General features: G+C 51.8%; 17 protein-coding genes across 17 annotated transcripts; 9 read left to right on the forward strand and 8 right to left on the reverse strand.

Annotated features, from left to right (window-relative positions):
• Positions 1–1,504: 1,504 nt before the first annotated feature.
• On the forward strand, positions 1,505–1,955 carry N7510_006157 (uncharacterized protein; the record flags this gene model as incomplete). The annotated part of the gene is made up of 2 exons (XM_056978083.1): positions 1,505–1,536; positions 1,595–1,955. 2 exons carry the CDS (start codon positions 1,505–1,507, stop codon positions 1,953–1,955), a joined length of 393 nt encoding a protein of 130 aa, XP_056834115.1.
• Positions 1,956–2,290: 335 nt separating this feature from the next.
• Positions 2,291–2,727, forward strand: N7510_006158 (uncharacterized protein; the record flags this gene model as incomplete). Its single annotated transcript, XM_056978084.1, has 2 exons — positions 2,291–2,356; positions 2,590–2,727. The coding sequence occupies 2 exons, from the start codon at positions 2,291–2,293 to the stop codon at positions 2,725–2,727; spliced, it is 204 nt and encodes a 67-aa protein (XP_056834116.1).
• Positions 2,728–3,565: 838 nt separating this feature from the next.
• N7510_006159 (uncharacterized protein) lies at positions 3,566–3,781 on the reverse strand (the record flags this gene model as incomplete). The annotated part of the gene is made up of 1 exon (XM_056978085.1): positions 3,566–3,781. The coding sequence occupies one exon, from the start codon at positions 3,779–3,781 to the stop codon at positions 3,566–3,568; it is 216 nt and encodes a 71-aa protein (XP_056834117.1).
• Positions 3,782–4,825: 1,044 nt separating this feature from the next.
• On the reverse strand, positions 4,826–6,424 carry N7510_006160 (ankyrin repeat domain-containing protein; the record flags this gene model as incomplete). Its single annotated transcript, XM_056978086.1, has 2 exons — positions 4,826–5,840; positions 5,889–6,424. The coding sequence occupies 2 exons, from the start codon at positions 6,422–6,424 to the stop codon at positions 4,826–4,828; spliced, it is 1,551 nt and encodes a 516-aa protein (XP_056834118.1).
• A 480-nt stretch (positions 6,425–6,904) lies between these two features.
• Positions 6,905–7,273, reverse strand: N7510_006161 (uncharacterized protein; the record flags this gene model as incomplete). Its single annotated transcript, XM_056978087.1, has 1 exon — positions 6,905–7,273. The coding sequence occupies one exon, from the start codon at positions 7,271–7,273 to the stop codon at positions 6,905–6,907; it is 369 nt and encodes a 122-aa protein (XP_056834119.1).
• Positions 7,274–8,095: 822 nt separating this feature from the next.
• On the forward strand, positions 8,096–8,959 carry N7510_006162 (uncharacterized protein; the record flags this gene model as incomplete). The annotated part of the gene is made up of 1 exon (XM_056978088.1): positions 8,096–8,959. One exon carries the CDS (start codon positions 8,096–8,098, stop codon positions 8,957–8,959), a length of 864 nt encoding a protein of 287 aa, XP_056834120.1.
• A 1,106-nt stretch (positions 8,960–10,065) lies between these two features.
• On the forward strand, positions 10,066–10,749 carry N7510_006163 (uncharacterized protein; the record flags this gene model as incomplete). The annotated part of the gene is made up of 1 exon (XM_056978089.1): positions 10,066–10,749. The coding sequence occupies one exon, from the start codon at positions 10,066–10,068 to the stop codon at positions 10,747–10,749; it is 684 nt and encodes a 227-aa protein (XP_056834121.1).
• A 449-nt stretch (positions 10,750–11,198) lies between these two features.
• On the forward strand, positions 11,199–12,416 carry N7510_006164 (uncharacterized protein; the record flags this gene model as incomplete). The annotated part of the gene is made up of 1 exon (XM_056978090.1): positions 11,199–12,416. One exon carries the CDS (start codon positions 11,199–11,201, stop codon positions 12,414–12,416), a length of 1,218 nt encoding a protein of 405 aa, XP_056834122.1.
• A 358-nt stretch (positions 12,417–12,774) lies between these two features.
• Positions 12,775–13,597, forward strand: N7510_006165 (uncharacterized protein; the record flags this gene model as incomplete). The annotated part of the gene is made up of 2 exons (XM_056978091.1): positions 12,775–12,990; positions 13,151–13,597. The coding sequence occupies 2 exons, from the start codon at positions 12,775–12,777 to the stop codon at positions 13,595–13,597; spliced, it is 663 nt and encodes a 220-aa protein (XP_056834123.1).
• A 162-nt stretch (positions 13,598–13,759) lies between these two features.
• Positions 13,760–14,194, forward strand: N7510_006166 (uncharacterized protein; the record flags this gene model as incomplete). Its single annotated transcript, XM_056978092.1, has 1 exon — positions 13,760–14,194. The coding sequence occupies one exon, from the start codon at positions 13,760–13,762 to the stop codon at positions 14,192–14,194; it is 435 nt and encodes a 144-aa protein (XP_056834124.1).
• Positions 14,195–14,389: 195 nt separating this feature from the next.
• N7510_006167 (class II fructose-bisphosphate aldolase) lies at positions 14,390–15,250 on the forward strand (the record flags this gene model as incomplete). The annotated part of the gene is made up of 1 exon (XM_056978093.1): positions 14,390–15,250. One exon carries the CDS (start codon positions 14,390–14,392, stop codon positions 15,248–15,250), a length of 861 nt encoding a protein of 286 aa, XP_056834125.1.
• A 269-nt stretch (positions 15,251–15,519) lies between these two features.
• On the reverse strand, positions 15,520–16,335 carry N7510_006168 (uncharacterized protein; the record flags this gene model as incomplete). Its single annotated transcript, XM_056978094.1, has 1 exon — positions 15,520–16,335. The coding sequence occupies one exon, from the start codon at positions 16,333–16,335 to the stop codon at positions 15,520–15,522; it is 816 nt and encodes a 271-aa protein (XP_056834126.1).
• A 1,629-nt stretch (positions 16,336–17,964) lies between these two features.
• On the reverse strand, positions 17,965–19,792 carry N7510_006169 (cytochrome P450; the record flags this gene model as incomplete). The annotated part of the gene is made up of 5 exons (XM_056978095.1): positions 17,965–18,139; positions 18,233–18,399; positions 18,465–18,575; positions 18,656–19,530; positions 19,582–19,792. The coding sequence occupies 5 exons, from the start codon at positions 19,790–19,792 to the stop codon at positions 17,965–17,967; spliced, it is 1,539 nt and encodes a 512-aa protein (XP_056834127.1).
• A 750-nt stretch (positions 19,793–20,542) lies between these two features.
• sdh2 (succinate dehydrogenase iron-sulfur protein subunit SDH2) lies at positions 20,543–21,489 on the reverse strand (the record flags this gene model as incomplete). The annotated part of the gene is made up of 3 exons (XM_056978096.1): positions 20,543–20,866; positions 20,923–21,074; positions 21,135–21,489. 3 exons carry the CDS (start codon positions 21,487–21,489, stop codon positions 20,543–20,545), a joined length of 831 nt encoding a protein of 276 aa, XP_056834128.1.
• Positions 21,490–22,024: 535 nt separating this feature from the next.
• On the reverse strand, positions 22,025–23,061 carry N7510_006171 (uncharacterized protein; the record flags this gene model as incomplete). The annotated part of the gene is made up of 3 exons (XM_056978097.1): positions 22,025–22,547; positions 22,595–22,689; positions 22,753–23,061. 3 exons carry the CDS (start codon positions 23,059–23,061, stop codon positions 22,025–22,027), a joined length of 927 nt encoding a protein of 308 aa, XP_056834129.1.
• Positions 23,062–23,521: 460 nt separating this feature from the next.
• Positions 23,522–24,853, reverse strand: N7510_006172 (uncharacterized protein; the record flags this gene model as incomplete). Its single annotated transcript, XM_056978098.1, has 3 exons — positions 23,522–23,999; positions 24,067–24,575; positions 24,635–24,853. 3 exons carry the CDS (start codon positions 24,851–24,853, stop codon positions 23,522–23,524), a joined length of 1,206 nt encoding a protein of 401 aa, XP_056834130.1.
• Positions 24,854–25,694: 841 nt separating this feature from the next.
• Positions 25,695–27,582, forward strand: N7510_006173 (amidase family protein; the record flags this gene model as incomplete). Its single annotated transcript, XM_056978099.1, has 3 exons — positions 25,695–26,014; positions 26,063–26,490; positions 26,552–27,582. The coding sequence occupies 3 exons, from the start codon at positions 25,695–25,697 to the stop codon at positions 27,580–27,582; spliced, it is 1,779 nt and encodes a 592-aa protein (XP_056834131.1).
• Positions 27,583–27,720: the final 138 nt, after the last annotated feature.

Raw genomic sequence — 27,720 nt, forward strand, 5'->3', positions numbered from 1 at the left:
TACAAGTCAAAAATATGGTTTATATATCTCTTGGCCTGCATAGGGTGTCGCTTGATATCAACATTGGCATGCATACCTAGGGTCCAATCAAAAACCCACAAGGCTGAAATGCGTTCCAAGTGATGTAGGACTCCCGGAAGACCCAGTTTTAATACCTATGCCCGAGAATAACGGTTGTCACGGACTTCGGTAGTCCAAGGGTGGTGAGAGACTGACCCCTCTAAATGAAGTCATAATGTCGGTAGATATCAGGGTGCATACAATAGCGCACCCGGCAAAATGCAGATCGGGGGCAGTGCAGGCCGCGATGCAGTCCCATACCTGGGGTTTATATGTATGGCAGCAGTTTAACAAAGAGCATTGATTAGCCAAGCAGCTGTTCCTCCCCCAACCCAACGGATTTCATATCTGATGTCTCAAGTGGAAGGATCTAAATTGCGTCCGCGTCGAGATATCTGACCTCGTCTCGCTCAATCATCCCAAAGATCTGGGTGAATCAGCCCTGTCGGGAGGGCGTTACCAAGGGTATTGAAAGCTTATCATTCTAGTTAACTGGTTATCAAGGTCGCGGGATCAGTCATTCTTCAAGAGGCGAACTGCCCATATTTCCTCAAATCGGTACAACCTGTGCACGCCAGTCTTCTGCCGGAAGTACTAGCAGATTCCGCGGGAGGCTTTGACAGTTTCGTAAGCCGCTAGTAACAGTCGGGAAGGAGTAAGGCTGTTAAATGCGAGGATCAGACCCACAACTGCTCAATAAATACCATCCCAGTGGTGCGATTGGCGAAATTACCCACAGAGATTCTCCCGCGTTTGAATGGGCGTCAAGCTCATTGCATGCGGCGCCAATCTGACCCAGCACCATTTCCCCGAAGCTGTCCCGAAAGCTGAATTGCTAGCGTTGGAAAACCATCCGGGGTCCACTGATCGATCGGGGACCAGGGGATCAGGAAAGCAGCCCATTCGATGATTGTTATGACCCCGGGCCCAATCAACATGTAAGCTCAACGGGCTCAGATCTGCGCAACGCACCCTTATTATGCCTGTTAGTTGGTCCCCAGCGATGTGAATGTGCTGGGATTAAGAGACGCAGGCAGGGGTTGTCAGTCAGCCACACTGCCATGGGCGATGATGATCAAAAGGCTTCCTGCTTCCGGAAGTTGATGCAATTATGAGAGCAACTAGCAGTACTTGCCATATTTAATCGAGTGAGTCAGTGCAGTGCAGCCGATTCGAAGACCTCCGTGGAGACAGACCAGTCCCACACTATTTAGGCCAGAAGGTTCAAAAGTACCACATCCACTCCGTCCGTTGGCGAAATGCACCATGGACAAGTTACCACCTCAAGACTCCCCGGAGGGCTCTCCAGATGATTTGGTAGGCGTACCCGCTCCGGAACCATGGCCTGGGGAAAAGAATGTCGGCGCGGCCTGCATATCATGCCAGCGGGGAAAGTTGAAGGTAATTATTCGTCTGTCCAACCAAAACAAATACATCAACACGAATGATCGTTGAGGATTTGTTGGTAGTGTTCCGGTGAGACGCCATGCCAACAGTGCGATGAAATCGGACTTGACTGTGTGATCGACGAAAGCATGGATCAGCGGCGAAGGATAGTCCTCGAACACAATATGGACATCCTTGAAGAGAAAGGGGAGCCGATAGATATGGATCAGCTATTAGCCACTGTCCAAGAACTGGACTCGTCTTCCGCCACCCAGATCATGAACCTTGTTCGGAATCAAGCGCCGTTGGATGAGATTAAGATGCAGATTGAGGGTCTGCTAGAGCGCGGAGCACTTGAAAGATCGGAACAGTTGATTGAGGTTTGCAACGAGGTTCAACGACTGTACGAATCCGATGATAAGGCCCAGCGCCGTGAGAATGTCGCGGAAAACAAGGACTATGTACCCATCTCCCTTCTTCCAAGTTTATCTGATTGCATCTGTACTTGAACTCGATTGACCAAAACAAGCGGTCCGGAGACCTAGACACGCATTTCTTTTCACTGTTTCCTTGACCATGATCCTTGCAGATCGATGCGTGAGTCGTTCTTCGCACTTACATACAATCTCTTTAGGACATGCAATAACCTCGTCCAGGCATACTTCAATCATCCCAAACCGTCCGATGTGCGTGGAAGCCCATCAATCCAGGGAGTTCTTTGCTATCGGTCGACCAAACATCGCCGGGTCCATAATCCATTAGGCTTCAGTTTCGGACGCGCGGTACCACCATGGAGAAGGACATGACTGTCATATCAGAAGGCCGCAACATTTAGTGCCCCATAATGGCCATGACTGACATGCGCATGTCTCAAGAGACGATCACGTCTGCCATACCTGTTGAGCCTTCAGTATGTTATGTCATTGCCGCAAGGAAGACATGCGTTCAACTAACACCCCGATTGACCTCATCAACCACACAATCATTCAGACCGTCTGCGAGTTTTCTCAAATATTTTAACAAAGATGAAGATGGTGAGAAAGATGGTGAGAAAGACGGCACAAGTCTGCAGGAGGCCCATCAATGGGCCCGATGGCTTCTGTGTCCAGTCTGACAGTTGCAGTCTTAGCCTTTTCCTATCAGTGGCCACTGGGCAAGGATTTGCTGCGGCTATGCCAGGTCACCTCCAAGCAGATGGTAGTGACTCTGTCAACAGAGACAAACGTTCTATTCGTCCACACGGGACGAGATAGTGGAGCACTGAGAACTGGAAATCGTTGAACAGCCAATATCCCACCTTCGCGTATGGTACAAAACGGGGCGAGGTGGAGGAAATTGATATGAATGTGACCCAGGAGAAATTTGATCATATAGATATCATTGGTAGTCGAGAAGCACCCACCAGTCAGTCTGAGAGTGAACCTAGGGCCACCAGGAGTGTAGACAGGGCAAACGCACCGAGAAGCCATGTGGATATTTCGTTCATTCTGGGCTAGCTCAAAAACAAATGAAAAATATGTTCAGCCAGCCCACTGCTGTTGTCGCTGTTGATGTCCGAAGAAGGACCCAAGAGAAGGGAGAAAACGGGATGTTGACACCAGTGTGAAACCAATATTATTACGAGCGCCAGGACTCTTTCTCCGGTCACGGGGTAACGGTGGATCTCCAGCCGCAAAGCAAGTCTATAGAAAGATGGAAGTAATAGCCGCACACTCTTTGTTGTGGAAACCACCGCAAACAGAGTCGGTCAAAAGAGTCATGAAAGAGCCAGAGCACGTTGCATGCGCAAAAAGTATTATCATTATTATTACCGCATCCGCCATAGAGCTGCCATAGAGAAGAGACAAAGCGATATCCTGTCGTCAACGCTGCGTTCAGTCAATTCCGAACCCGTTCCCTTCTCAGCCACCATATCCCTCCCTCTTAATAACGTCACATAAATGGGTATTCATAAAAACAAGAGACTCGCGTCGCACAAAGTCTGAGCAAGACATTCAGCAAGAGCCAGCCTGCGCTGCTGCATTGAAGTGCGAAAGACACCACGAGAGGCAAGATCATGGGCTGCACATGGTTTGCACCATGGTCGATGGTAGCCCCGAAGCAGTGGCAGGTGGCGCGATTACCCAGTGGCTTCAGTGGTTTCGTATGATTCCTTCTCGGCTTTCCGTTTCAGCCAGCGCCGGTAGATGAAGAGCGAAGCGATGCCACAGCCGACCAGGAACACGATGCAAAACACAAGGACCACACCGGGGTTCTTGGCAGCCCAATTCTTTCGCTTGATCAACGAATGGATATTGGAGGACGGAGAGCGTTCAATCAGACCGATCGCAGCCATGGTGAGGGAAACGTGGAATTAGAGGATGAACTGCACGTAACGCGTCGGGCTTGTGGTTAGAGATCAAGATCTGTTGTCAGGAAGGCAAGAGAGCGTACAGAAGCTGGAAAGGGTTTCTCGGTGGAAATGACAGAGAAGATGATTGACAATCTTTGGGCTGCGCAGAGAACGGATTAACACGATGTAGATAGTCGGGGGATAAATCACGGAAGTGTGGAGGGGAAACGGCGAAGACGAAAGGGAAGGAGGGAAGCACATACGGTGACACCGAGTCTAGAAACACAAAGAAGCTAAGCACCAGCTGCTCCAGACCACATCTCAGTATTGCAGAGCGGGAGGGAAATAGAGGGGTGAGTGGAATCCAAGCTGTTTCCTTCCTTCGGCAGCCAGCGGAGATCAAGCTAGTCGATGATGCTGCCAGACTCCCCCGGTCGGTGTCTACACTTTACCTTGTCTCTACGGCCTGTGATTGGTATCCGGCAACACTCGAGCCATGGTTACACCTTCCGTTGCGCTCAACCGCTAAGGAACACGCGAGTCATGGACGTCAGTCTATTCGAAATATATCCGAAATATACTATGTAGGCAGAGCTCTCCCACATAATCAGCGTGATCGACACAGACCCTGCACAATCTCTCACTTGGGATCCACAATATATGTCTATAATTGGAGTTAAGGTCATCTCTGCATTGCTGGCGATAAGCATTCCCGACTGGGCCGGGAGACCGGCAATTGACTTTCTTGACGTCATCCATGGCCGTATGAAGGTTGGACAGCGCCCAGCCGAGTTAAACAAAACATCCACGATATCGCGCGGGACACTGGGAAGAGGCCATTTCTCCTCAGCTGCGGGTAATAAATTCGCTTCTTCTCAACTCTCATACGACTTGTGCTCCAATGACTGACTTGAAGACAGTGTCACGTGATCTAACATAGGGCTCCTCTATATCTTTTCGTGCAAGGAAATCAAATCAATACGTTCCAGGAAACAGCGCCATCCAAATACCACTGCGATTTTATTCAAAAACTTCAGGGATAGTGTGTCAAACCCCTGGATTGTTGTGCCTTCCATTTTGCTTCTTGGGCAGAATTGCCTGGAGATCTTGGAACTGGGGCATCTTCGCCAACGAAAATACCGTCCATCCGGAGCTGTCCACAAGCTTTGGATCTGCCCCTGCTTCAAGAAGGAGCTGCGCGACTTTATAATTTGATCGCCAGCATGCAACAAACAGAGGTGTTGATCCGAAGCGTCCACCTCGAGCATTGATATCGAGTTCCGGGTCAGAGGCAAGGATGGCCTTGACAACTGGCACCAATCCGAATGACGCCGCGTAGTACAATGGCTCTGTGGACTGAATACTTTCAAAGCTCACATCTTTGACGAGTGTCTGCACCCATACCCCGAAGTTGCCTCGATTAGGAAGACGTTTGGAATCAAACAGACGGTTGACGAGCTCACGATCATGGCCCTCGAATTCACACGACAAGCCGTGTGTGGCCCAAAACTGTGCCGCATATTCCAAGAAAGGGTGATCCCTTTCGCGCGCCTCGATAGTATAAAAAGACGGCGTAGCTCCAGATCGGAAGTTCTCCAGACAGAGGTAAGCGAGACACTGGCGCATAATGGTTTGGTCGGCTGTCGTAGGGTCCAGACTAAAGTATTTAACGTTGGAAGAAGTAATCCACTCGGATGTGAGGAAATCTTTGATAGATGCGTGGGCCAGAACCACGGCTCCAAACTTGTCTTGCGTGATGAGTCCCTGGCAGATTTGGAGCAGAATCTGTGGAGACACTAGTTCCATATCATCATCAAAGACAGTGCATGTCTCGTCCAGCACCGCTGCCTCGTTGAGTTCGCGCAAGGTGAGCGTTCGCTTGGAGAAACAGAGCCAGAAAAGCGCCGCGCGGGCGAGCTCCCAGTCATCGGGCTCAATTCTTTCGAGGATGTTGACGTATGTTTCACGCAGTGTGCCGGGTAATGTCCGTAATGCTTCTCGAATTGCCTTGGGAGTTCGCTTTGTTCTGAGGCTTTCTAATGATAGCTGGGCCCAGCGGAACCTGTGAAGCAGTCAGACTGTGCACCTTGTGGTAACATCTGGTACTAACGATCCGTCGGCGCCCCTGACCAAGGTCCCCCAAATTTCATCTTTGAGCTTAGCGCTCAGGTTTCTCAACATGTCATCATGTTCCAGCCTGTAACGTACAAACGTGTCGATGTCGTCCCGTATAATGCTGGCATTCATATTGACTATGCTGGCATAGCCTTTGGAAATCACATCGGCCGTACCGGACATCAGGATACGGATATTTGAAGATTCGCTAGAGAGCTTTAATAGAGAACGTTTGATGTCTTCCATATGAGAGCTTTCGTTAATTGCATCAAGGAGAAGTACAATTGGTCTTTCGCTGAACGTAGCCTTGATGAGGGCATCCTCGAGAGCAGAAACATCGATCGGGTGCCTGTGTGCTTGACTTTTGGCCTTTTCTTCATAGATTGGCCAAATAGTATCCAATATGGAGGGCATAGATTCAGAAAGCTGGGCCACAAAGGATCCCAGAATATTCACTGGATCTTGAGAGGCAGTATCGCCGAAAGTGCAGTAAAAGTAAGCGAAATGGAACTCTTGACCTTGTGAAGCCATGGAAATCAATTCATCAACCGCGTGGGCACTATGAGCCGTTAGTGGAGCCACAGTAAACGAAAGTAATCAAACTTGCAAAAGCGTTGTCTTTCCGGTTCCAGCTTTATTTAATCAGTATGTCGGTAAGTGGCTTCCTATGTTTGATTGTCCAAAACGTACATTTACCCAAGAGGAAGAGAATCTTCCGGTACGTGCCATGATTCCATAGCCAATCTCTGAAAGTTCGATTAATGAACCAATTCCCTGTTTGATTCCCGCGTCCCTTTGAAGCTCGCATGTGGATATGGTTTGGACTGACGGGAGCCAACCAGTGGAAAAGATCTTCGTGGGCAGTCCTGATCCGTTCATCCTTTCGAATTTTCAAGTCATCCTCGAGAGAGCTTGCAAGGTTCGTTATTTCTTTGTGCAAGTCCCGCTGAAGAGCGGCACTGTCACTCGTGAGAACGAGAATCAGCCATGACTTGACTCTTTCCAAGCGGGTCAGGTGGGCGTTGAATTGATCTTGAGTGAATGGCCATTCCAGCTTTTTTTAAGTTGCTTGAATCTGCTTGCCGGCGCTTCGAGGTCATGAAGGAGGGATGTGAGAAACTCATGGGTTGTTTTCAGGGTGCCCCTTAGTAGTTCGGAGTCAAAAGCTACGGCTTCTGAGTAGGACGGCAATCTTTCCGAATCTTCAGGCTCGATGTGTACTGAAAGATGTTCCAGTATCCCTTTAAGCGCAAAAAGCTCCTCACTCAATTTTTGAGTGTCAGACCTTGCATCTCGTACAGCTTTTGCGTAGGTTATGGTGGCCTTGATTATCGAACTGACGTCCACGATCAGTCCCACAATTGATATTGGATCGGCCATCGTTGAAAAATATGCACTCGAGCCGGGCGCGATGTATGTGTTGGAGATTCAAGCAGCCACTACTGGCACCGGCGAAACAGCCACGAAGAACCGTGGAACGATGTGCAGGGCTGATCGAGTTAGTTTTGGCAGGGCGGGGTAATTAATTCGTAGTCACTTGTTTGTCATGGTCTAGTGTTTTCCTAAGCTGGTCTAGTGCATACGCAAGTGTTTTATGTCCAGCAAATTATTCCGTTTCCGTGCGCCTCGTATTCGACCCACCTGGTACCAATCAAGTTGTTCTATATTGATGAGCGTCTTTGGCCTGATTCTGAACCCTGTCGCAAGACACGATATGAGCTTATTAGGCCGTGACTGTGTTCCTTGAAGTTCTTTAGGGCCCAGAGAATGTCGTCTGGTCCGCTTTTCGATCGATTTACTCGCCTCGTTTCCATGGCCATTGTGTCTGCTGGTTAGGAAGTTTATTTCTCGGCTAGCCACAGAGAGCATTTCTGTTTGCTTAATTCGATAGGCAGCGGAATGAGTCCATCTGCACGAGCCGGTCATCTTGTCGATCTCCTCCCTCTCCTAGTAGAGATCAGCTACCAAAGCGAGTGCAGGGTCACCTACTGTACGCTTACTGGCTGGCGAACACGGGTTGAATGGTCACAATGGAGCATCGAGGCTCGTCGTGAATACGAGCTTAATCCTTCCTGCTTGTGGTGGCTGACAGATCCCATGCTTCGCCGCCGTGCTTAAAAACCAGGCCCCACCCCATTTTGAGGTGATTAAAGTTTTGAACGTATTGAACTCATTATATCCTCTAGCATGATCACCGCAAAGATGCTGCTAGTATACGCCCTCTCCTTTATTCCATTAGTGAACGGATGGACCTTCCTTTGGACCAACGCCACAGGCAAGGCTACCATAATTCACAATGGTACTCAGCATCTAAAGTGCACACAGATCAGTCTCGCAAAAGGCAAAGAGTTTCAATGGGATCCGGAGAATGATGGAGTTTGCATCGGCATATACTACGATACCGAGTGCAAAACGGCCGGTGGTCTTTCGTGCAATGCGTGGGACAAGAACGCCAGCACGAACTTCGATGCCATTTCAATCTTTCCACCAGATGAGTCTTCCACTGTGACAGTCGGACCTGCTCCAACCTCAACGAGCGGACCCTCAAGCTCCCCAGCCTCGACTGCCGCAACTACTACCTCCTCCTCTTCCACCTCCTCTTCCACCTCCTCTTCCTCCTCCACGTCTACTTCGACCAGTGTTGCAACAACAGGTAACAAGCCGTCTTCATCTGGCTCGTCTCTCTCGGGAGGGGCAATAGCAGGTATTGTCATCGGAGTAGTTGCCGGCGTCGTCCTAATTGCCGCTCTATTCTTCTTTGTTGGCCGACGGAACCGCAAGAACAAGGCTGCTGCTGCGAGCGCGCAGGCAGATTCCATGCCTCGAGGACCCTATGCGCCACAGGGTCCAACGCCGGATGGAATATATGCACAAACTTCATCATTGAATAAACCTGAAAAGCCGCCTACCTCGTCGTCAGGTGTGCCATTGACCCATCCTGCTTTAGGATCGAGGGTGGCGGAGGTTAGTGGAGACAAGCCGGCTGCTGAGATGGCACACACTCCGGTAATGACCGAGATTGAACTTGATGGGACAAGTGCCGGTAATCGGCAGTTGTACAGATAATTCTGGACTACCAGCTTCTCTGTGTCGAGTTATGTAGCTTATTCCCATTCGGGGAAGATGCCTGTGAAAATGATAGCATGTGTCAGATTTTTTGTTTAGTGGTAGCAAGCGATGGGTCTGTATTTGGTCATTGTTGTTTGGCGTATTTGTCAGGGAGGCTGTTTGACCGCGCTTCTTTCCATTAGTGGACACTTTGAAAAGGCTCCTTCATGAAGAAAAAGTAATTGGTGAGGTGCATCGCACATTCTGTGATCTATCGCTCGAGCTAAACTTGACCTCACTGGATTGCAATTCGCGGCTCAAAGTCCGGAGCCTTGGTGTAGGAAGCCTGCTAGATGATGGTGTCTACAGCTTGATATGGGGGCTCTTCACGCTGGAGGCCGATTGCGGTGCTGAAAATCCCACTGTCGTGGCTGTACAGTCATTATCGGAGGGAATCGATGTTGCAACATCCATACTGATGCAATTTCCGTCTACGGGCAAGCACGGCATCCTCACATCGAGCTCTGTGGTCAGGACCGGTAATACCTTTTGTCGAATTGAAGGAGAAAATGGACGTATCACTCTGAGGGCGTGTCAGCATCTGCGCCATCTGCATTCGAAATGCACCGCAAGACGCAGTCCAAGCCTGAGAGGTATGAGTTCGAAAATCCGGGGATCGGTCTATTCTGGGAAGCAAATGCGGTAGCATTGGATATCATGGCAGGCCGTACGGAGAATAGCATCATGCCCATGGAAAGAAACCATCATATTGATGGAGATGATGGACCATATTCGGAGGCAGGGAGGTACTCGATATCCCCAAAATGACAACCTTGCATGACGATTCAATCGTTGTTTTCTAGCATAATGATGATATATCTTAATTAATATCCAGTTACATTCCATTCGCAGAAGATCTATGCAGAAGATGTATGGATAAGAATTCCAAGTACAACAATATTATCCTCGGTCTTCTATACAACCAAATCCACAAGGAACCAGGTGCACGGACCAGGCAAAAAGGACGGCTGGGATCGGGTGACCATCCCGTCATCACTGACCGAATCCGCCGGAAAGAAGACAAATCCCCTGTAACAGCTGCCTACTCACGGCAGACCATAATCATGCTCCGCCTTGCTATAACAGCAACAGCTCTGATCACCGGCTCCTCGGCAGTTTATTTCTACATTCTCCACCTCAGACTGTCGGCCCGCGTGCAACACGAAACCCACTTCGAGACGCTCTCAGCATCATCTTCACGGCCCACCGCGATCGAGTCAGTTCCAGATAGAGTGTTCACGGACCAGTCCTATGCATTCTTCGATCGTGCCTCAAAGACAGTCCCACGGGACTCGCTGCCGCTAGCTGAGTCCCTTGAGAGCCTTTTCACGAAATACGTCCGTCGCAATATGACGGCCTTCTCTCATCTACCAGCTGCATTAATGCTGCGAGCTGTCAGTAAAACTTCAGAACAAAAGAAAAGTTTCAGGACATCGCACATTGCTTCCCTGAGCTTCCAGGAGGGGGATCTTATCTGTGGCGCCTATCGGGTCAAGGTACGCCGTGAGAATAAAGTGGAGTTTGAGATGAAAATGCAAATGATGGATTATGTGGATGGTCGGTTGGCCATTAGTTGCCGAGAGGAGGATGGGGAAGTCGTGTTTTGTACGGAAGTGATGATGTGGAAGCCGGCGGATGAGAAGAGGGCCATGCCCATGGAAAACCCTGCTGCTCGCTGGATGCATGAGCTGGCTTCATGGTGGCTAGTGGATTCGGGGGTGCAATATTTGATGGATCTGGAGTCATAGTGGTGATGTGTTTCTTTGATGTCTTCTCTTCAAATCAAAGTCTTGGGTGTTAGATTAAATCAGATGGAAAGTCCCAAGAGTCAAGGCGTTGGCCCTGCTCCTGGGTTGTCGTATATGTTGAAAGGGAGCTTCATCTCCCACTGCTTTGAATGAAAAAGGGCTTACACCGAGGCCTGTGTAACAAGGATGATTGGCCCGGTGTTCGAGATATTGCACGACAAAGGGAGAAACACGAGACATTTCAACAGATCACCCTGAATGTTTAGATTATCCCCTTCTTACAATCCATTGTTGTCCTTTGACTCAGAACTCGGCTTTGTACTTGTTTTGCAGCGACTCTCCGGCAGATTCAACAACACCCAGACACAGGGTCTATATAAGTTTTCAGGATCAAGTCAGAATGGCCGTATTCACAACTGCCGTGGCACCCTCCAAACACTCTGATCAACATGTGTCTATACACATACCACCACTACCCAGTATGTGGGCACATCTCCAACTGGAGCGTGACCAGCTGTCTCGAATTCACCAACTATGTCCGCCAAGTAGCAGGCACCGGCCAGACAGTCTCCTGCAAACATGTCCAAATAGCGCACGATCTCCTTCCCGCCGCACAGCCCAGTCTCTGTGTCCAATGCGAGATGGAGTGGAGTGAAGCTATTCAGCACAATGGTCGCTATCCGGTACTACCAGATACCTATCGGATCATCGAGGGCCTGGATGCGAAGAGCCCGATCATCCAATTTGATACACAGATGACCCTTGATGTGAGGAAGACCTCTCCCAGCAGCAAGTATTTTGTGCGCACAATTGACAACGATCAGTGCGATCTCTTCGCCGACGTCTCATTGCACGAACCGGGGCTTAGGAGTTGTCGGGCCTATCGTCCGCCCAAGGGAAAGGTGCGGGATTCGGGCTTCTCCAGAAATGTGAGTCGCTCCACCCGGACTGGTGTGAACAACATCGATCAAAGCGGAAGGAAACTATCTGCCGATTACTTAACGCAGTCTCCCCTGAGCAGCCGGTATGACGAAGCCAGGAAATCCGCAGGTGAGAATCCAGCGAAACACAGCCCCTCCGCTCAGCATGATCTAAAAACTGACATTCGTGTATCACGGAAAACTGCTGATACGACTAAAGACTTGATCAACTTTGCTCCGACCGCTTGCAAGCCGAGGTGCAGCGCTCGCTGGACTAGCTTGGACGGCATGAGCAAACTGGATATCCCCAACAAACCCACTACCTCTCTCGACAGTCTGGAAGCCCACGGGTCATCTTCCCCTCGTCCAGATTTATCTAGTGACGAACTGCCTATATTCATGTCTTACAGCCCTTACGACTGGATCTCAGCTCTCAGTCCTAGCCACACCTTTCTCGAAGACGCAACTCCGGTGCTTGCAAAACAATTCGAAGGGTACCAGGACGAATCTGACGAGAATTCTATTGAGCAGTCTGACTCTTCGGATCAGAGTCCTGCGCGCCATTCTCCAGCTTCCGCCCTGAAGCCAGTGGGTGGTCGAAAAGGAACACCCTATACGAGGCATCTGCCTCATCTCCAGCGGCTTCAGTCAATGCCTTCAGACACTCAGGCAGACGGGTTGGGTATGTTTCTACCCCCGGAATGGGACAGTTATCTTGATCGTTTCTTTCGGGGTCGGTTCTGTTGAGGGATATTTGTTGCGGCGTATAGCGGGGTCTTGAGGTTCGGTCAGTCGTGTGTCCCGTTAGTTTTCTAGGATATACCAGTCATAGACTGCAGTTCTTTCACCTTGTCCTACCCATTCGGAAGATATCCCTAATACGCCGACCCGAGGCTACCCGTATGCCCCAATTTTGGCTAAAGTCGGCAGCTTGACTATGTAGATCGGGACTCGGACTTGCACCGACTAGCTTCCCATCTTCCCCCACCATAAAACCTGCACCCCCACGCAGGTCCGGCACAGGGATAAAGGCTTCGTTCGTCGCATTTCTATTATCATTCCGTCGCATCCAGTTGTACATAATATTCTGCATTCTGCGACAATCATGTCTAAGCCAGCTGTGGGTTTTGTCGGTCTAGGAGCCATGGGCTTCGGCATGGCTACCCACCTCGTCAAGGAGGGATACCCCGTTCACGGCTTTGATGTGTTCCCCGCCTCGGTTGAGCGCTTCAAGGCTGCGGGTGGGATACCCGCAAATTCGCTGCAGGATTCTGCTAGCGGGAAGCAGTACTATGTCTGCATGGTGGCATCGGCGCCCCAGGTACAATCCGTGCTTTTTGGAGAGGGAGGAGTAGTGTCTGGTAAGCCTTAGACCATTCATTCGCAGGCTCGCTTGCTAACGATTATCGATATTATGCACAGCTCTCCCTCCAAATGCGACTCTCCTTCTCTGCTCTACCGTCCCGGCATCCTATGCCCAGTCCGTCGCCGCCGAACTGCAATCACGCGGTCGGGGAGACATCTACTTCATCGACTCCCCCGTATCAGGCGGTGCCAAGCGCGCCGCCGACGGGACGCTGTCAATCATGGCGGGCGCGCCTGATGCACCCCTCGAGAGCGGCCGGTTCCTTCTCGAGGCTATGTCGGATGCGAACAAGCTGTACCTAGTCCCAGGAGGGATTGGCGCAGGCAGCAATATGAAGATGGTGCATCAGGTTCTGGCGGGCATTCAGATTCTCGGTGGTAGCGAGGCGATGGGTTTCGCGGCCCAATTGGGACTGGATGCAACCAAGACGGCGGAGGCTATCAAGTCTTCCGATGCGTGGTCGTGGATGCATGAGAACCGCCTGCAGCGCATGTTAGAGGAGGATTGGCACCCTGGTGCTAGCGCGCTGACTATCATTCTGAAAGACGTGGTATGTGTATAATGTTTGGTTTGTTTCATTATCATTCAATTGCTAATACGCGGTCAGGGCATCATCACCACCTCCGCTCGTGAAAACCAATTCCCCACTCCGCTCTGCTCAACAGCCGAGCAGGTTTATCTCTCCGCCCTCCTACAAGGCTACGGACCAGTTGATGACTCCTCCATGGTCCGCCAGTATTTCTCCGAGCCCATTATGAAAGTAACCTGCACCAAATCTGCCGCAGAAACCGCCGAGTCCCTGCAGCTGGTTCTTGATATGATGGAGGTGACAAACACCGTCGCTGCGGCGGAGGCTATCGCGTTTGCCCGCTACCTGCATGTCGACCTCAAGCAATTTTTCACGCTTGTCAGCGATGCGGCGGGGTCCAGTCGGGCTTTCATGACCAAAGGCCTAGAAATGATTGAGGGCCGGGTCGGGCAGAACACCGAGACGGTCAACGATGCGATCCGGCGTCTGGAGAAGGCGGTGCAACGAGCTCGGGACTTGCACTGTCCGCTGCACCTGGGTAATGCGGCGATGAACGTACTGTTTATGGCTAAGAAGGCCGGGTTTGGAGCTGAGGGGAGCACGAGTGTGATCAAAGTGTATGGCAATTAGGATCTAGTCGTATATAATCCTCCAATGTCATTATTATTGACGTAATCCCACCATCGCGGAGTGTCTCCGGCCCCACACTCGGGCGGGGTGCGATGCCCTGAACCGCGACGGATTAACTATAAAACTGTGTATTCCAGGACCGGCCGGTCAATTCCCCCAGTTCACTATATTATTCCCCCTCTCCCGCTCCCAATCATGCCACTCTCCAACAACCGCGCCCTCAGCATCCTCAACCATGCCGCCACCAACCGGTACGGCGTGCCAGCGATGTGCTGCTACAATGTGGAGGGCATTCTCGCAACGGTACGCGCCGCAGAAGCCAAGCGGTCCCCGGCAATGATCCTCCTCTTCCCATGGGCGGTGCACTACGCCGACGGTATCCTTGTGCACGCCGCCGCGGAGGCAGCCTCCAAGGCCTCCGTACCGGTCACCGTACACATGGACCACGCACAAACGCCCGAGATCATCCGCTACGCGGCCGACCTGGGCGGGTTCGACAGTATCATGGTCGACATGTCGCACTACGAGAAGGAGGAGAACCTAGCCCTGACGCGGGAGCTGGTTGAGTACTGCCATGCGCGCGGGATCGCGACGGAGGCGGAGCCAGGCCGCATTGAGGGCGGGGAAGATGGCGTTGCCGATACGGCGGATCTGGAGGGACTTCTTACGACCCCTGAGGAGAGCCAGGAGTTTGTCGATACGGGGATTGACTGGCTGGCGCCGGCTTTTGGGAATGTGCATGGCGAGTACGGGCCGCGCGGGATCAGGCTCGAGTATGACCGACTGCAATCTATCAATAATGCCGTTGGAGATAAGGTTCAGCTTGTCCTGCACGGCGCGGATCCTTTTACCAAGGAGATTTTCCAGAAGTGTATCGAGTGTGGTGTGTCCAAGATCAATATCAACAAGGTCTTGAATAATGAGTATGTCAAGGTGCAGCAGGAAAAGGCCGGCAAGGTGCCCCTCACGACTCTCCTTGAAGAAGCAACCAATGCCATGCAGAAGGCGGTTGAGCGGTGTATGGATATGCTGGGCTCTGCAGGACGATACCCTTGAAGTGTGAAGATAGAAAGAAGTGCGGCATGCAATTGCATTTTGTTTACCATATTTCCCAAGTTCAACGCAATGAGACGACCGAAGCATGCTGCTCTGAATTAAATCTCTTGGATATCGGAACACCAGAACAACAAAACAACACCATTCAAAATATCGTCATCCCCAGCAAAAGAATTGAAGTACAAGTATGAGCTCAATTGTCACTTGGACAACGTATCAGGCTCCAAAACAAGATCCCACTATTCAACAGGAAGATACTACTGACTACTCTATGCGCGGCGGAGAGTACTGCCAAGCATGGGACCAAGGAGTGGGATACCCTCAAGTAGAGAATTGAGTGGTGACGACGGTGCGGGCTTCGCGGACGGGGTCGGTGTTGGGGCAGCCGACGAGCTGTCGTCCGAGTCCGCGTCGGAGCTCGAAGAAGCGACCGTCATGTGCTTATGGTGGATGCTAGCAGCCTTGGCGGGATGTGTGACCATGGTCTTAACGGCGTGTGTGGCATGAGTCGCAGGCACTTGCGCAGAGTGGGTCTCGACGACGGTAGCCTCATGCGTGGGAGCAGCGTGAGTAGCAGTCGGTTTCATCTCAGGCTTCAGGGAAGTCATGGGCTCGTGTTCATGCTTCTGCTCGGCCTTGTGGGTAGGCTTAGCCTCTGGCTTGGACATGGACATGGAAGACGATTCAGGCATCATAGATGCCTCAGGGATGGATGGCGACTCGATCTCAGCCGAGGACATTGGCGTCTCAGCGTCATCCTGCATCGGAGGCAGGGCAGGCATTTCCTCCATGGGGAGTTCAAAGTTCTGATCAGGAGAACTGTTCTTCACCGAGGATGCGGGAGTGGACTGGGCAGGCAGGAGGTCTAGGGCCGACGAGGCAACCTGGGCCCCTGTGGAACCTTTGTCGAAACCATAGGGTATATCATTGCCCGGGTCGGTCTTGGGGGAATCCATCTCCAAGCTGCCAACGCCGTTGGCCGGGTTGAAGGGGAAGCTGTTGAAGGGAGCGCCCTGCTTGTGAGGGGCTGAAGGGGCCGCAGTGGCGGCGATGGCAAAGAGCGCCAGGGAGATGTAGGCGTGCATCTTGGTTTTGTTGTGTCGATAAATATAGATTGTCAGTGAGGGTGATCGGGTGTCGTGGGATTCTGAGCCGGAAAAAAAAAACAAAAGGAAGGAAAAGAATACAACGAGAAAAAAAAGTCCGAGCTATACTCGAGAAAAAGGGATGCGCAGCTTTTATGGCTAGCATGGCAAGGAATTCTTGATGTGCTCTATGTTGTGATCCTCGACCACCGCGTCGTCCATGCCGCCGGATACACGCGCGGATAGGATCAGCAGCCTCTGTTGCATAGCCGAAGGGGGCTTTTTGCTCGTACATTGTCCTGTAAGTAGTATTAAGCGACAGGGGAAAGTAGCACCAAGCCCTGTTTGGTTGTGTGGAATGATCACCGTGCAAGTTGCCCTTGTCTACTCCAGTGACATGCGTGAAATGAACAGTGTGTTCGACGATGATGATCACGCCCTCGATGCCGACTTAAAGCCAGTGCAACCCTGGACGCTCCAGGAGATGGCTGGTTGGAAGCTGGTTATGTACATACCTAATCATTGTACTATGCTTTGACTTTTGATATGTACTATATCTATCATAAAGATACAAGATACCCAGATAAGATAGCTTTCTGCAGATTTCTGTCAAAAAGTACTAACTCGACGCCAAAAGCAGAACTGACAGACCATCGATCCTAGTACTGGTCAATTACGGGGTTGGTCGTTTTCAAATCCTCAAAAGGCGCCGACGTGTCTAAACTTTTCTGAAGGAGTTCAACCCGCGACTGTTTCAGTATGTAGGGATATTCGGAGAATATGTACATACTTGGCGCTGGATCGCTCATTCCCGTGGCAACCCTAGTTACCCCTTGCAGTCAATCTCTCACTGTTATCCCGACAGCTTGCTTTCTACTTTTACCATTCAGCCTCGCGAGTGAATGGAGATTTCGTCTTGTGCGGTCGTGATGGTGCCATTCATTCTGGCCATTTTCCGGTTGAGTTTGCTTTCTATCATCCCCGTAAGCCTTTAGAACCATTCTCAATAAATTATCCGTGAATCAGAGGTATCTGAATGCATAGTATCTTATTTTGTCTTATATCAGTCAGTGGTCAAGTAGTTTTGCGAGAGAAATGCGCTTGCTCCGACCAACTTTTTCAACAGTCAAATTGAGTAGGTAAACAGAATCTTATCAAGCACTCTAGACACTAGATCATGTAGAAATATGAAGACGGAACATTCAATGTAATTGATCATATACAGCTTTTTAGTTCGCTTCGAACCACATTATACGGGTTATTGGTACCAAACGTGGTGAACCGTATGTTGGGGCCGATATATATATCTTGGGCGGTAACCCTAACTCAACCCCAGGAACTCAACATATATCACCACCAATCTTAGCCAAATCTACAACTCAAATTTGAGACTCAATTTCAAAAATATCCATACTGTGCTATTAACCAGCATTTACTATGTACCTGGAACAACCCATTCGCCAAATCCCCGAGATAGATAGACCGACACCACATCAACAGACTATGTGCGAAACAGCTAATATGCAAAACGTTCGATCAGACCAGATCACTGCAAGCATTCATCCAAATAGCCGGGATTTGATCCGAATAACCATACTCCAACAATATGGACCCAAACATCTCGAGCACTCAATCCTCTACAATGGCTGACACAGTCGCCCGAACCCCAAAGCGACCCTCCTTCGGATATCCAATCCCCAGTTCACGCCAAACACTAACATTTGCAACGGTCGTGTCATACGGCGCGAAGTCGAATCGGCGCACGACGTGCGCTAGAGCGAGGTAGATTTCTGCGTAGGCGAGACTTTTCTCTCTCTGTTAATGCTGTAAATATACAAAAACAAGAACATTCCTGATGCTGGGAGATCTGAGTGATGGATGCGACGGAAAGACGTACTTGATTCCGAGACACTGCCGACTCCCCTTGGTGAACGCGACAATAAATCGACTCAGATACTCACCTCTTTCTGCTGCGCGGATCCAGCGCTCGGGATCAAACGTTTCCGGATGAGGGAATAGGGTCGAGTCCATGTGTACGAAGTAATTGGACTGGCTGACGGGTGTCTAGAGGAATACACAAGTCAGTCTACTTGACCTGCACTGCATACACTGCTATGCCTGGTACCCACACCTGCAGGTATGACCCAGTCCTTGTAGAAGAGAGGGTCGGTCGGCGAAATGCGCGCCAGACGAGCTGTCATGCCGTGTGCTAGACGCAAACCTTCGTTCACTACTCCGGTCTATGTGAAACAGTGAGCTCGGCATTCTTCGTGGCGGTGAGTACACACGGACGACAAGGAAATCCAGCCCCAAAACTTACCAGGTACGGCAGCTTCTCCAGATCAGTCCACGAGGCCTTGGAGGTAGGCGTCGACAGCACTGTCTTCAGCTCCTCGCGCAGTGTATGCATAAGCCCCGGACGGCTCATCAGATGAAACATGGCAACCGTAATCGCTCTAGCCGTGGTCTCCGTACCAGCACCCAACAGCAAAGCAGACTCATCCTCCAACCTGTCCAGCGTTCTCTCCTGCGCGGGGACATCCGAACTAATCAGCGAGTCGAATATGGTGCCGCCACCTCCAGCATCGACATCCACCTTCTCAACCATCTTCTTCTGGATCGTATCCATTGCCTGTTGACGCAGTTTCGCCTTCAAATCAAACAAATCAGCCATGTTCGGCTGCAACCAGCGCAACAGGGCCGGCGGCGCAGCACGGAAAACCGTGATCAGGAACGGCATGAAGCGATTGATGTGAAACATGGACATGACACCGTTGACCGCATCAACGAGATCGTTGCTGCGGGAGCTACTCTCATTATCCAGGTATCCGTAGCTCCAGCCGTAGGAGTAGTGCGTGATCACGTCGGCAGTCAGTGCCGCGAAATCTAGCTGCAAGTGTAGCACGGTGTCATTGTGACAGGCCTTTTCGAAGCGGTGGATGAGCTGGTCGACTTTCTCGTGGATGTACGGCGTCAGACTTGCTACCGAGCGGCGCGAGAAGTAGTTGCTCAGAAAGCTGCGACGAAGACGGTGGTGGTCGTGGTGGATGGTTTGGACGAGCGAGTTCGGGGAGCCGTAGGCCACGGCATACCGGGGGTCTTTGGCTCGTTTGTAAGAACTGCTGGCGTGTATGTCCTCGTAGAAGGACGGGTCCTTGATGTGCAGTTCACGGGGGTTGATGCGTACAATGGGACCTGGAGAACGTTAGTTCAAAATGTTTTCTTAGGCAGGACTGTCATTCTCACCGTAGGTTTCATGCATGCGCTCGATCTCCCAGAGATACATGCCTCTTTTCAGGACGTCGTAGTAGAACTCATACAGGAAGGTCGCCGCAGCAAGTTTGGGACCGGGGAAATTGGCCAGCGGGTGTGCATTCAGGCGATAGACAATGTGGCGTACGAGCAGGTACAGCAGCAGGGCTAGCACCAGCACTATGTACAGTACGGGGGAGTTCATGTGGGCGATATTGAGGGAAGGGGAGAGCAATAGGAAAAGATAGACGCAGCCTCGGGCGAAAGAGGCACCGTTCAAGATGGAAGAGGAAGAAAGAGAGAAAAGAAAAGAAGAGGACCGTGGCATTATTTAAAGATGCCTGTTGTTACTGGGTGTGTTCGTCTCTGCTGCACTCGATATCACACCCGATCCCTCCCTATACTATGCCACCTAAGCCGTGTCCATCCACTCACGACAGCCGCGACTGCATCCCAGGCGCCCATGGAGTGAGCGAAACATACTATTGGGAACAATGGGCGATTCAGACGAAGCATCAGATCGAGCACAGGTCACTCGATCGAATGGTGGCGGCCACGAGGCCCAATCGGGTTCTCGGACGGCGGTTGAGATGCCAACGGCTGCGGCATCATGTACCGCATATGGAACAGCCAGCCAACAATTACCGGAAAGGACCTGAAACAATAAAGCAGGAAATGTCAACAAGTGGACTCCTGGCTTGCAAAAAGATACCAGGTGATTAGAGAGAATCGAAAATTACGATCAGACAATAAGAAGTAGTTATACTGGCTGGATTCATGTGGAACAAAGGGAAGATCCTCAATTTACACCTATTGAAACATTCGTGAAAGGAAATCCTTGGGAAAAGTAAGAGACACAAAAAGAACGGAGGAAATAGCGACAGGCGAAGACATAGATGGGGAGCAGGTGGGACAGAAAGAGACATCCATGCCACTCCCAATTTTGGGGTTATGTCTAGGGCGAGGCCAGCATCTTCTTGACCTCAGCAATGGCGCGACCGGGGTTCAGGCCCTTGGGGCAGGTCCGTGTGCAGTTGAGAATGGTGTGGCAGCGGTACACGCTCATGCTGTTGTCGAGGGCTTGCTTGCGCTCGGCGGTCTTCTCGTCACGGGAATCGGCCAGCCAGCGGTACGACTGCAGCAGGATGGCGGGGCCCAGGTACTCCTCGCTGTTCCACCAGTAGGACGGGCAGGATGTCGAGCAGCACGCGCACAGGATGCACTCGTACAGACCGTCGAGCTTGCGGCGATCTTCGGGACTTTGGCGGTTCTCCAGACCCTGCACCGGAGTTAGAATCGATACCATAGATGTATACACAGGGGGTGAATACTCACATCCGGGGTGGGGGTATCATTCTGCAGATATGGCTTGATCGACTTGTATTGCTTGTAGAAGTGGGTGAGATCGGGGACCAGGTCCTTGACCACGTAGGTGTGAGGCAGTGGGTAGATGCGCGACTCCTTCGAGGTCTCCGTGGGAATGCGGCCTGGAGATTATGGTCAGTAATGGATACATTGACAGACACGACTACTGCGAAAGTACATACACAAGCAGGCCAGGGTGTTAACGCCGTCAATGTTCATGGCGCAGCTGCCGCAAATGCCTTCACGGCAACTCCTCCGGAAGGTGAGGGTCGGGTCGAGCTCGTTCTTTATCCGGATGAGCGCATCGAGCATCATGGGGCCGGTCTTGTTCAGGTCCAGATCGTAGCTCTGCATCTGCGGCTTCTCGGACGGCTTGTCGGGGTTCCAGCGGTAGATCTTGAAGGTCTTCATCGCGGGCTGCTTGGAGGCATTGGGGTCCACGGAATCGACGGTCGCATAGGTACGAGCCAGGGGCGCGGGCCGGAACATCGGCCGCGCAGCTGCGAAGAGGCGGGAGGTGGTGCGAAGGGAGGCCATGGCGAATGGAGGGTGTGCAAATTACGGGCCGCGACCGGGGGAGGGACAGCTGATCGCGTGGGACGACAGCGGTAGGTGGCACTGGGAGGGGAGATGGGCCAAGGAAGAGGGCACGCAACTGCAGTTCGCAGGGGGAACAAGAGCCTCACGACAAACGAAAATAATGAAGTCAGGGAGTTGCGTTGTGCTGTCCGTCACTAACCTCGGGTCGGGCGGCGGAAAGGGCTGACTCAGCCGCGACAGCCAATCACGGGGGATCCAATTGTCACAACGAACAAGCCGATTCGGGCCAACACGGCTGTACGAAAAGCCGGTCGCATAGAGAGCCACGCGGTACAGTAAGATCCTACGAGGATGTTGATCTCATTGATACGATTCATGGGTCATATTCATCGGCCCAGTCTTGATTTTCGAAGTACTGGAGTCTGGTTATGGGGACAGGCTCGATCTCCATTGAGTGGGTGCCCCAGGCACCAAACAGAACCCGGCCGATCTGCCGAAGGGTAGCCCGTGATCCTGTTTCCCTTCGACATACTCAACCCCGGTTGACATAGTTCTGATGCCACTCATAATCCGGATTGTCCGTCAATAGTGCCCGAAGCGCCTCGCGGGGCGGTACCGGCTGCCGGCCCAGCACATCCGCCATGAGCGGATCGACGGTGCTCGTATCGCCCTGGGAAATGGCCTCGTACCACGATACCAGTTTCTCAAAGAACGCCGCTGGTTTCCCGCCCTCATCGTCGGCCGCCGTCAACCGGACAAACTCCTGCGGCGGAACAATCTTCAACTGAACCTGTCGGCCCGTGGTCTCATTGATCACATCCACGATCTCGGTGAAGGTGATGGTTTCTTGTGCCGTCAGGAGCACAATCTCCTTTTCATGGCCGCCCTGAATCATCAGGCGCGCGTTGGCTTCGCCGAGCTCGGACCGCAGGGTGAATGCGACGGGACCATCTGCGGGGAGGTACACGGTTGACGTGCTGGGATACCAGCCCAGGAAGATGGGAAAGGCTTCAGTGTATACACCCTCCCGGATGGAGGTGAAGGTGACACCGGACCTGCCTGGTGTCAATGTCTGCGGTGCGCTGGCCCGAGGACAACTTACTCTTTTAGCATCTGCTCCGTCATCAGATGGGCCTGCTGCACGTCCGCTTTGGAGTCCGAACGGAGGCCACCAAATGCGAGGGACGTATACCACACCTAGCGAGCATAGGTCAGCTACGCATGGCTCTTGATCAATGGCCCGGTTTAAAGAAACCCTACATGTTTCACACCAGCCTTTTTTGCCGCATCGACGAAGCTCTGGTGCTGCTTGCGCCGCTTCTCGACATCAAAGGTATTAGTGCTAACGAAGAAGAGATTCTCCACGTCCTGGAAGGACGTCTCCATGCTCTGTGGGTCATCGTAGTTGACTAGCCGGAAGGCAATGCCCCGGTCTTCGAATTGCTTGCGATTTGTTTCCTGTGAGGACGCTGCTGCGTATTCGGAAGATGGGACATTGGCTACCAAGTACGAGAGTACTCCTGCGCCCAGTCCGCCGGTGGCGCCAGTGATGAGGTACTTGAGTGTCATGGTTACGGGTATATAGTAAGTTTTAAGGAACGCTGCGAAGGAGACCGAGACCAGCGAATGGAATGATTTCACCAGTATAGTACAGAGCGGCCTGTTATTTAATTCCTACCAGGTTTATAACGTGAACTACGCACCGCATTGGTAAGCACGGTGTTGGTAAGCAGTGGGTCCAAATGCAGCCAACGACATGAACCTCAGGTTGATTGGCTTCCTTTCCTTTACATATTTGGTAATGAACAAGGTTGCAACCAAGTCGCCTCGCTTTTACTCAAGCCCCGAAAGCCGACAATAATGAATGAATTGGCCGTGGGCTTCGGACAAGGCTGTGTGTCGCGAGGTTAGGACATCACCACCCTCCCCACAACCCCGTGGACCTTGCGTGGAAATATTCTTTGCAGATCAATCAATCAAATCTATGTTTCGTAACTTGTATCATGACATTGAACCCGTCAGAATCAACCTAAGTAGGCCCAGGCTCCTGCGAGGTCCTGGATGAAGCCCTCTCCTTTCCCCTCGAGATATCAATCTCATTAGTAACCCGAATGCCTTGACCCTTCTCTGCATCCGGCGTTGACGACGACCTTTGATCGGGTGTAACCGAGACTTCAGAAGCCATCATCTCATAATCATCACGATTATGTGTCGACCAATGCAGCAGCCGGTTGCTGTCACGGGTATTAGATCCGACGGCACTCGTAGGTTTCGAATGGCCTTTTAACCGCGCAGACCGCGAGCGCGTATGGCTGGGCGTGTGTTCTGTTAATCGGGAGAATACATTCCCGAACACGGGTTTTAGAGCTGGCACTGAGAGTGCGATCAGCGTTCCTGCGATCTCGGCATTTTCGATGGCTAGCATGGGATTGTAGGCCCAGCTGCCGTCGGAGGCCCATTGGCCTATAGCCACGAGCCAGACGCGGATGGCGGAGATGACGATGACACTGAGGTGGATCGAATTAGTTCACGTCGCGGAAGAACGGAATGGAATGGAAGGAAGGATGAACGAACAGAACACCGGGGAACATGACAAGAGACAGCTTGATCTTCTTCTCCCTTGAGATATGAAGCTGCTTGATGAGGATAGCAGGGATGATAAACATCAGAACGTCACAGGCTAGCGAAATACCCGAGTTCACCGAGTATACCAATCCCCACGAGAGACATTTATAGTCCGTGGTTTCATGCTGCCACCCATAAGGCCACAGACCCGTCACAGGACGGCAGTGGAACAGCAGAAGAAAGAATTGAGGCAGGTATGCGGCGAGAAGCAACGGTACTGCGACGATGATAGCCTGGTGCAGTTTGCCGGACCGCGCACTGAGCCGGTAGTAGAAGGCCAGACCGGATAGTCGGCATGTAAAGAGCGCAGTCGTGTACAGGATGTGTGCGACGAAATCGAGGACCTCGGTTTTGCGGACCGTGGTCATTGGTAGGACATACTGGATGTATTCGATATGTCGACCGCTTCCTAGGTTGATGAGGATGATGCAGAGGACGACGAAGGGGATGTAGAGTGTCTGTTATGAGCATTATTAGTGTAGTTCTTTCTGAGGCAGTTAGTTTTAGATCGACGGACCAGCGTAAACGTAGCCAACGCATCGTCTAACCCAAGCTTTTTGACAAGAAATATCCGAGCGTATAGCCGCACACTCATCAGGACACCCGTAAAGCAGACCATGAAGATAATTCCCGCAATCGCTGGCCCATCGCGGGACTGGGCGAGATACTCGAGTGAGACATTGTCAGGAATCCTCCCCGCTGCTTTGGCAGCGAGAATATCAGCGGGGATGGTCATATCACGATATGCGCGCTCAAGGACATGACAAAAAGTGACAAGCAGCAGAAGCTAATTTCTTCTTCTTTCCTTTGCGATTCTTCCCACTCGTCGATAACCATCCATCGGACCAAAGCTAAGCGTGTGAGCGTTTCTAAAGGAGGAAAGTAGAAGCGGGTCTTTTTTCCGGAATATCATGGAAGTGACTACCATTCTCCAACAATATCTCAGCATGCCACCCGAAGTAAACCCGGGGAGGTGCCGGTGGAGGCAAAATATGTTCTAATGTTGCATCTGGAACTCAGCGAACCGTAGTTCGTCACTCGGCAAATCGCAAAACTCTGTGCTGAAGACCGTGGCATATGTCATCACTATGTGGAACGGGTATGAACGCCGGACTATCTTATTGTGTTTGCATTTCAAAGCAAACTCTTGTCGGATGAGTCCGTCGGATTGATACAGATTAGGGAATTGGTAAGAGCCGCCATCTCCCGGTCGGTGGATCTGGGATCCGCATTAGTGAGTCCGATCAAGTTGATCGGATAGGGTCCTTGAAACCGTGGTACCTGGTTCTGCAGGACGAACTGCTGTTTTGCAACTACGTGCTAAAAAGGTTGGAGGGGTTATTAAAACTGTTTTATGGATTTGCTGGCGCAAATAATAGGTCCACTGGAGATGCGAAATACTGGAGGATCGCTCCGCCACTCCCGAGATCGTAATGTGGGCCTCTCATCGTGGAATGAGGGATCATCAGGCTCGAACGCGAAATTCTTGGCAGAGTACTTGAACAAACAATCCCTGCCCTGACATCCGCCACATGGACTGTGGGGGATTTTTGTCCTGAACATCAACTTCTTTCATCATGGCCCCTTCGTTGCTCCAGGCTCTGGCCACGGCCCTGGCATTGACAGGCGCTGCTGTTGGTTTTTCGCAAAACCACAGCGATGGCGAAGTGGACAGTCTGGTCGCCTCGCAGATTCTGACAGACCCCTATGCCTTTGACTTCCCTCGTCTGGGCTCCCCAGGCTCCTCGCTATTCCCCATGCGACGCTGCCATGGGCTCAAGCTAGAGGAAGCCAGCATTGATGATATCCAGGAGCAGCTTGGCAAGAAGACTCTCACTAGCGTGGATCTCCTGGCATGCTACCTGGACCGTATTTCGCAGACCCAGCCTTATCTCAAGTAGGTTGGATTTTTGGAAGGTTCAGTTCGCAGACTAATAAAATCCAGCGCCATCCTGCAATTCAACCCGGATGCGTTCTCCATCGCTCAAAAGCTGGATGCCGAGCGCGCCCAGGGAAAGATCCGTGGTCCCCTTCATGGCATTCCCTTCATTGTGAAGGACAATATCGCCACAAAGGACCGCATGGAGACTACCGCCGGCAGCTGGGCACTTCTGGGCAATGTCGTGCCCCGTGATTCTCACGTTGTGTACAGCCTCCGCAGGGCCGGTGCGCTACTTCTTGGGAAGGGCGCTTTGAGCGAATGGGCCGATATGCGCTCCAATAACTACTCCGAGGGCTTCTCGGGCCGTGGCGGCCAGTGCCGTAGCGCGTACAACTTCACCGTCAATCCCGGTGGCAGTAGCACGGGTCCTGGTGTTGCTGTTGGTGCTAATCTGGTTCCATTTGCCCTGGGGACCGAAACTGACGGAAGTGGTATGCCCGACATATAACACTGCCTCCGTTTTATATACAACCCTCGCTGACAGATTCCTAGTCATCAACCCTGCCCAGCGAAACGCTATTGTGGGCATCAAGCCCACTGTCGGCCTGACCTCCCGTGCAGGCGTCATCCCAGAGTCCTTGCACCAGGATACCGTTGGTACATTCGGTAAGACTGTTCGTGACGCCGTCTACGCACTTGATGCCATCTACGGTGTCGATGCTCGCGATAACTACACACTCGCGCAGCGGGGCCGGACTCCGCAAGGCGGCTACACGCAGTTCCTCACGAACAAGGATGCTCTAAAGGGCGCCGTCTTCGGTTTGCCATGGAAGTCCTTCTGGGCTCTTGGTGACGCAGACCAGATCGCACAGCTCACGGAACTGGTGGATCTGATCAAGGAAGCTGGAGCGACAGTTATCAACGGCACCGAGCTCCCGCACTACAAGGAAATCGTCTCCCCGGACGGCTGGAATTGGGACTACGGCTCCACTCGAGGATACGCCAATGAGTCTGAGTACTCGTACATCAAAGTCGACTTCTACAATAACCTGCGCGACTATCTAGCCGACGTGACAAACACCAACATCAAATCCGTTGAGGATCTGGTCCAGTATAATATCGACAACTACGGCTCGGAGGGTGGCTACCCCGGTATCCACCCTGCCTTTGGCTCCGGCCAGGACGGCCTAGTCGCATCCCTGAATAGCAAAGGGATCATGAACGAGACTTACTTCCAGGCGCTGGAGTTCTGCCGTCGCACGACCCGTGAAGAGGGCATTGACGCCGCGTTGAAGTACAAGAATCGCACTCTAGACGGCCTGTTGGTGCCCCCGGATGTTGCGCAGAGTATCCAGATTGCCGCCCAGGCTGGGTATCCTGTTATTACTGTGCCTGCCGGCACTGAAAATGTTTCGGGTATGCCGTACGGTCTGGGGATCATGAACACGGCCTTCTCGGAGCCGGCATTGATCAAATATGCGAGTGCCATTGAAGACCTTCAGAAGACTTCGGGTACGAAGTGGCAGCGCACCCTTCCTGAATGGCGTGGCTACCTCGAGCGCAACCTCCCCGTTATCATGTAAGATGGCCACCTGGGTGGGTCATTGGTATAGACGGCGTGATCATTTCTTGCATATACATTGTACATCTGTATCATCACAGATAGACTACTGTTAATATATCGCATACCTCACTACTCATGAGGCAGATGACTGATTTTC

Source organism: Penicillium lagena (assembly GCF_028827675.1).
Source record: "Penicillium lagena strain IBT 129212 chromosome Unknown utg000003l_segment0_segment0, whole genome shotgun sequence".
Taxonomy (NCBI): Eukaryota; Fungi; Ascomycota; class Eurotiomycetes; order Eurotiales; family Aspergillaceae; genus Penicillium; species Penicillium lagena.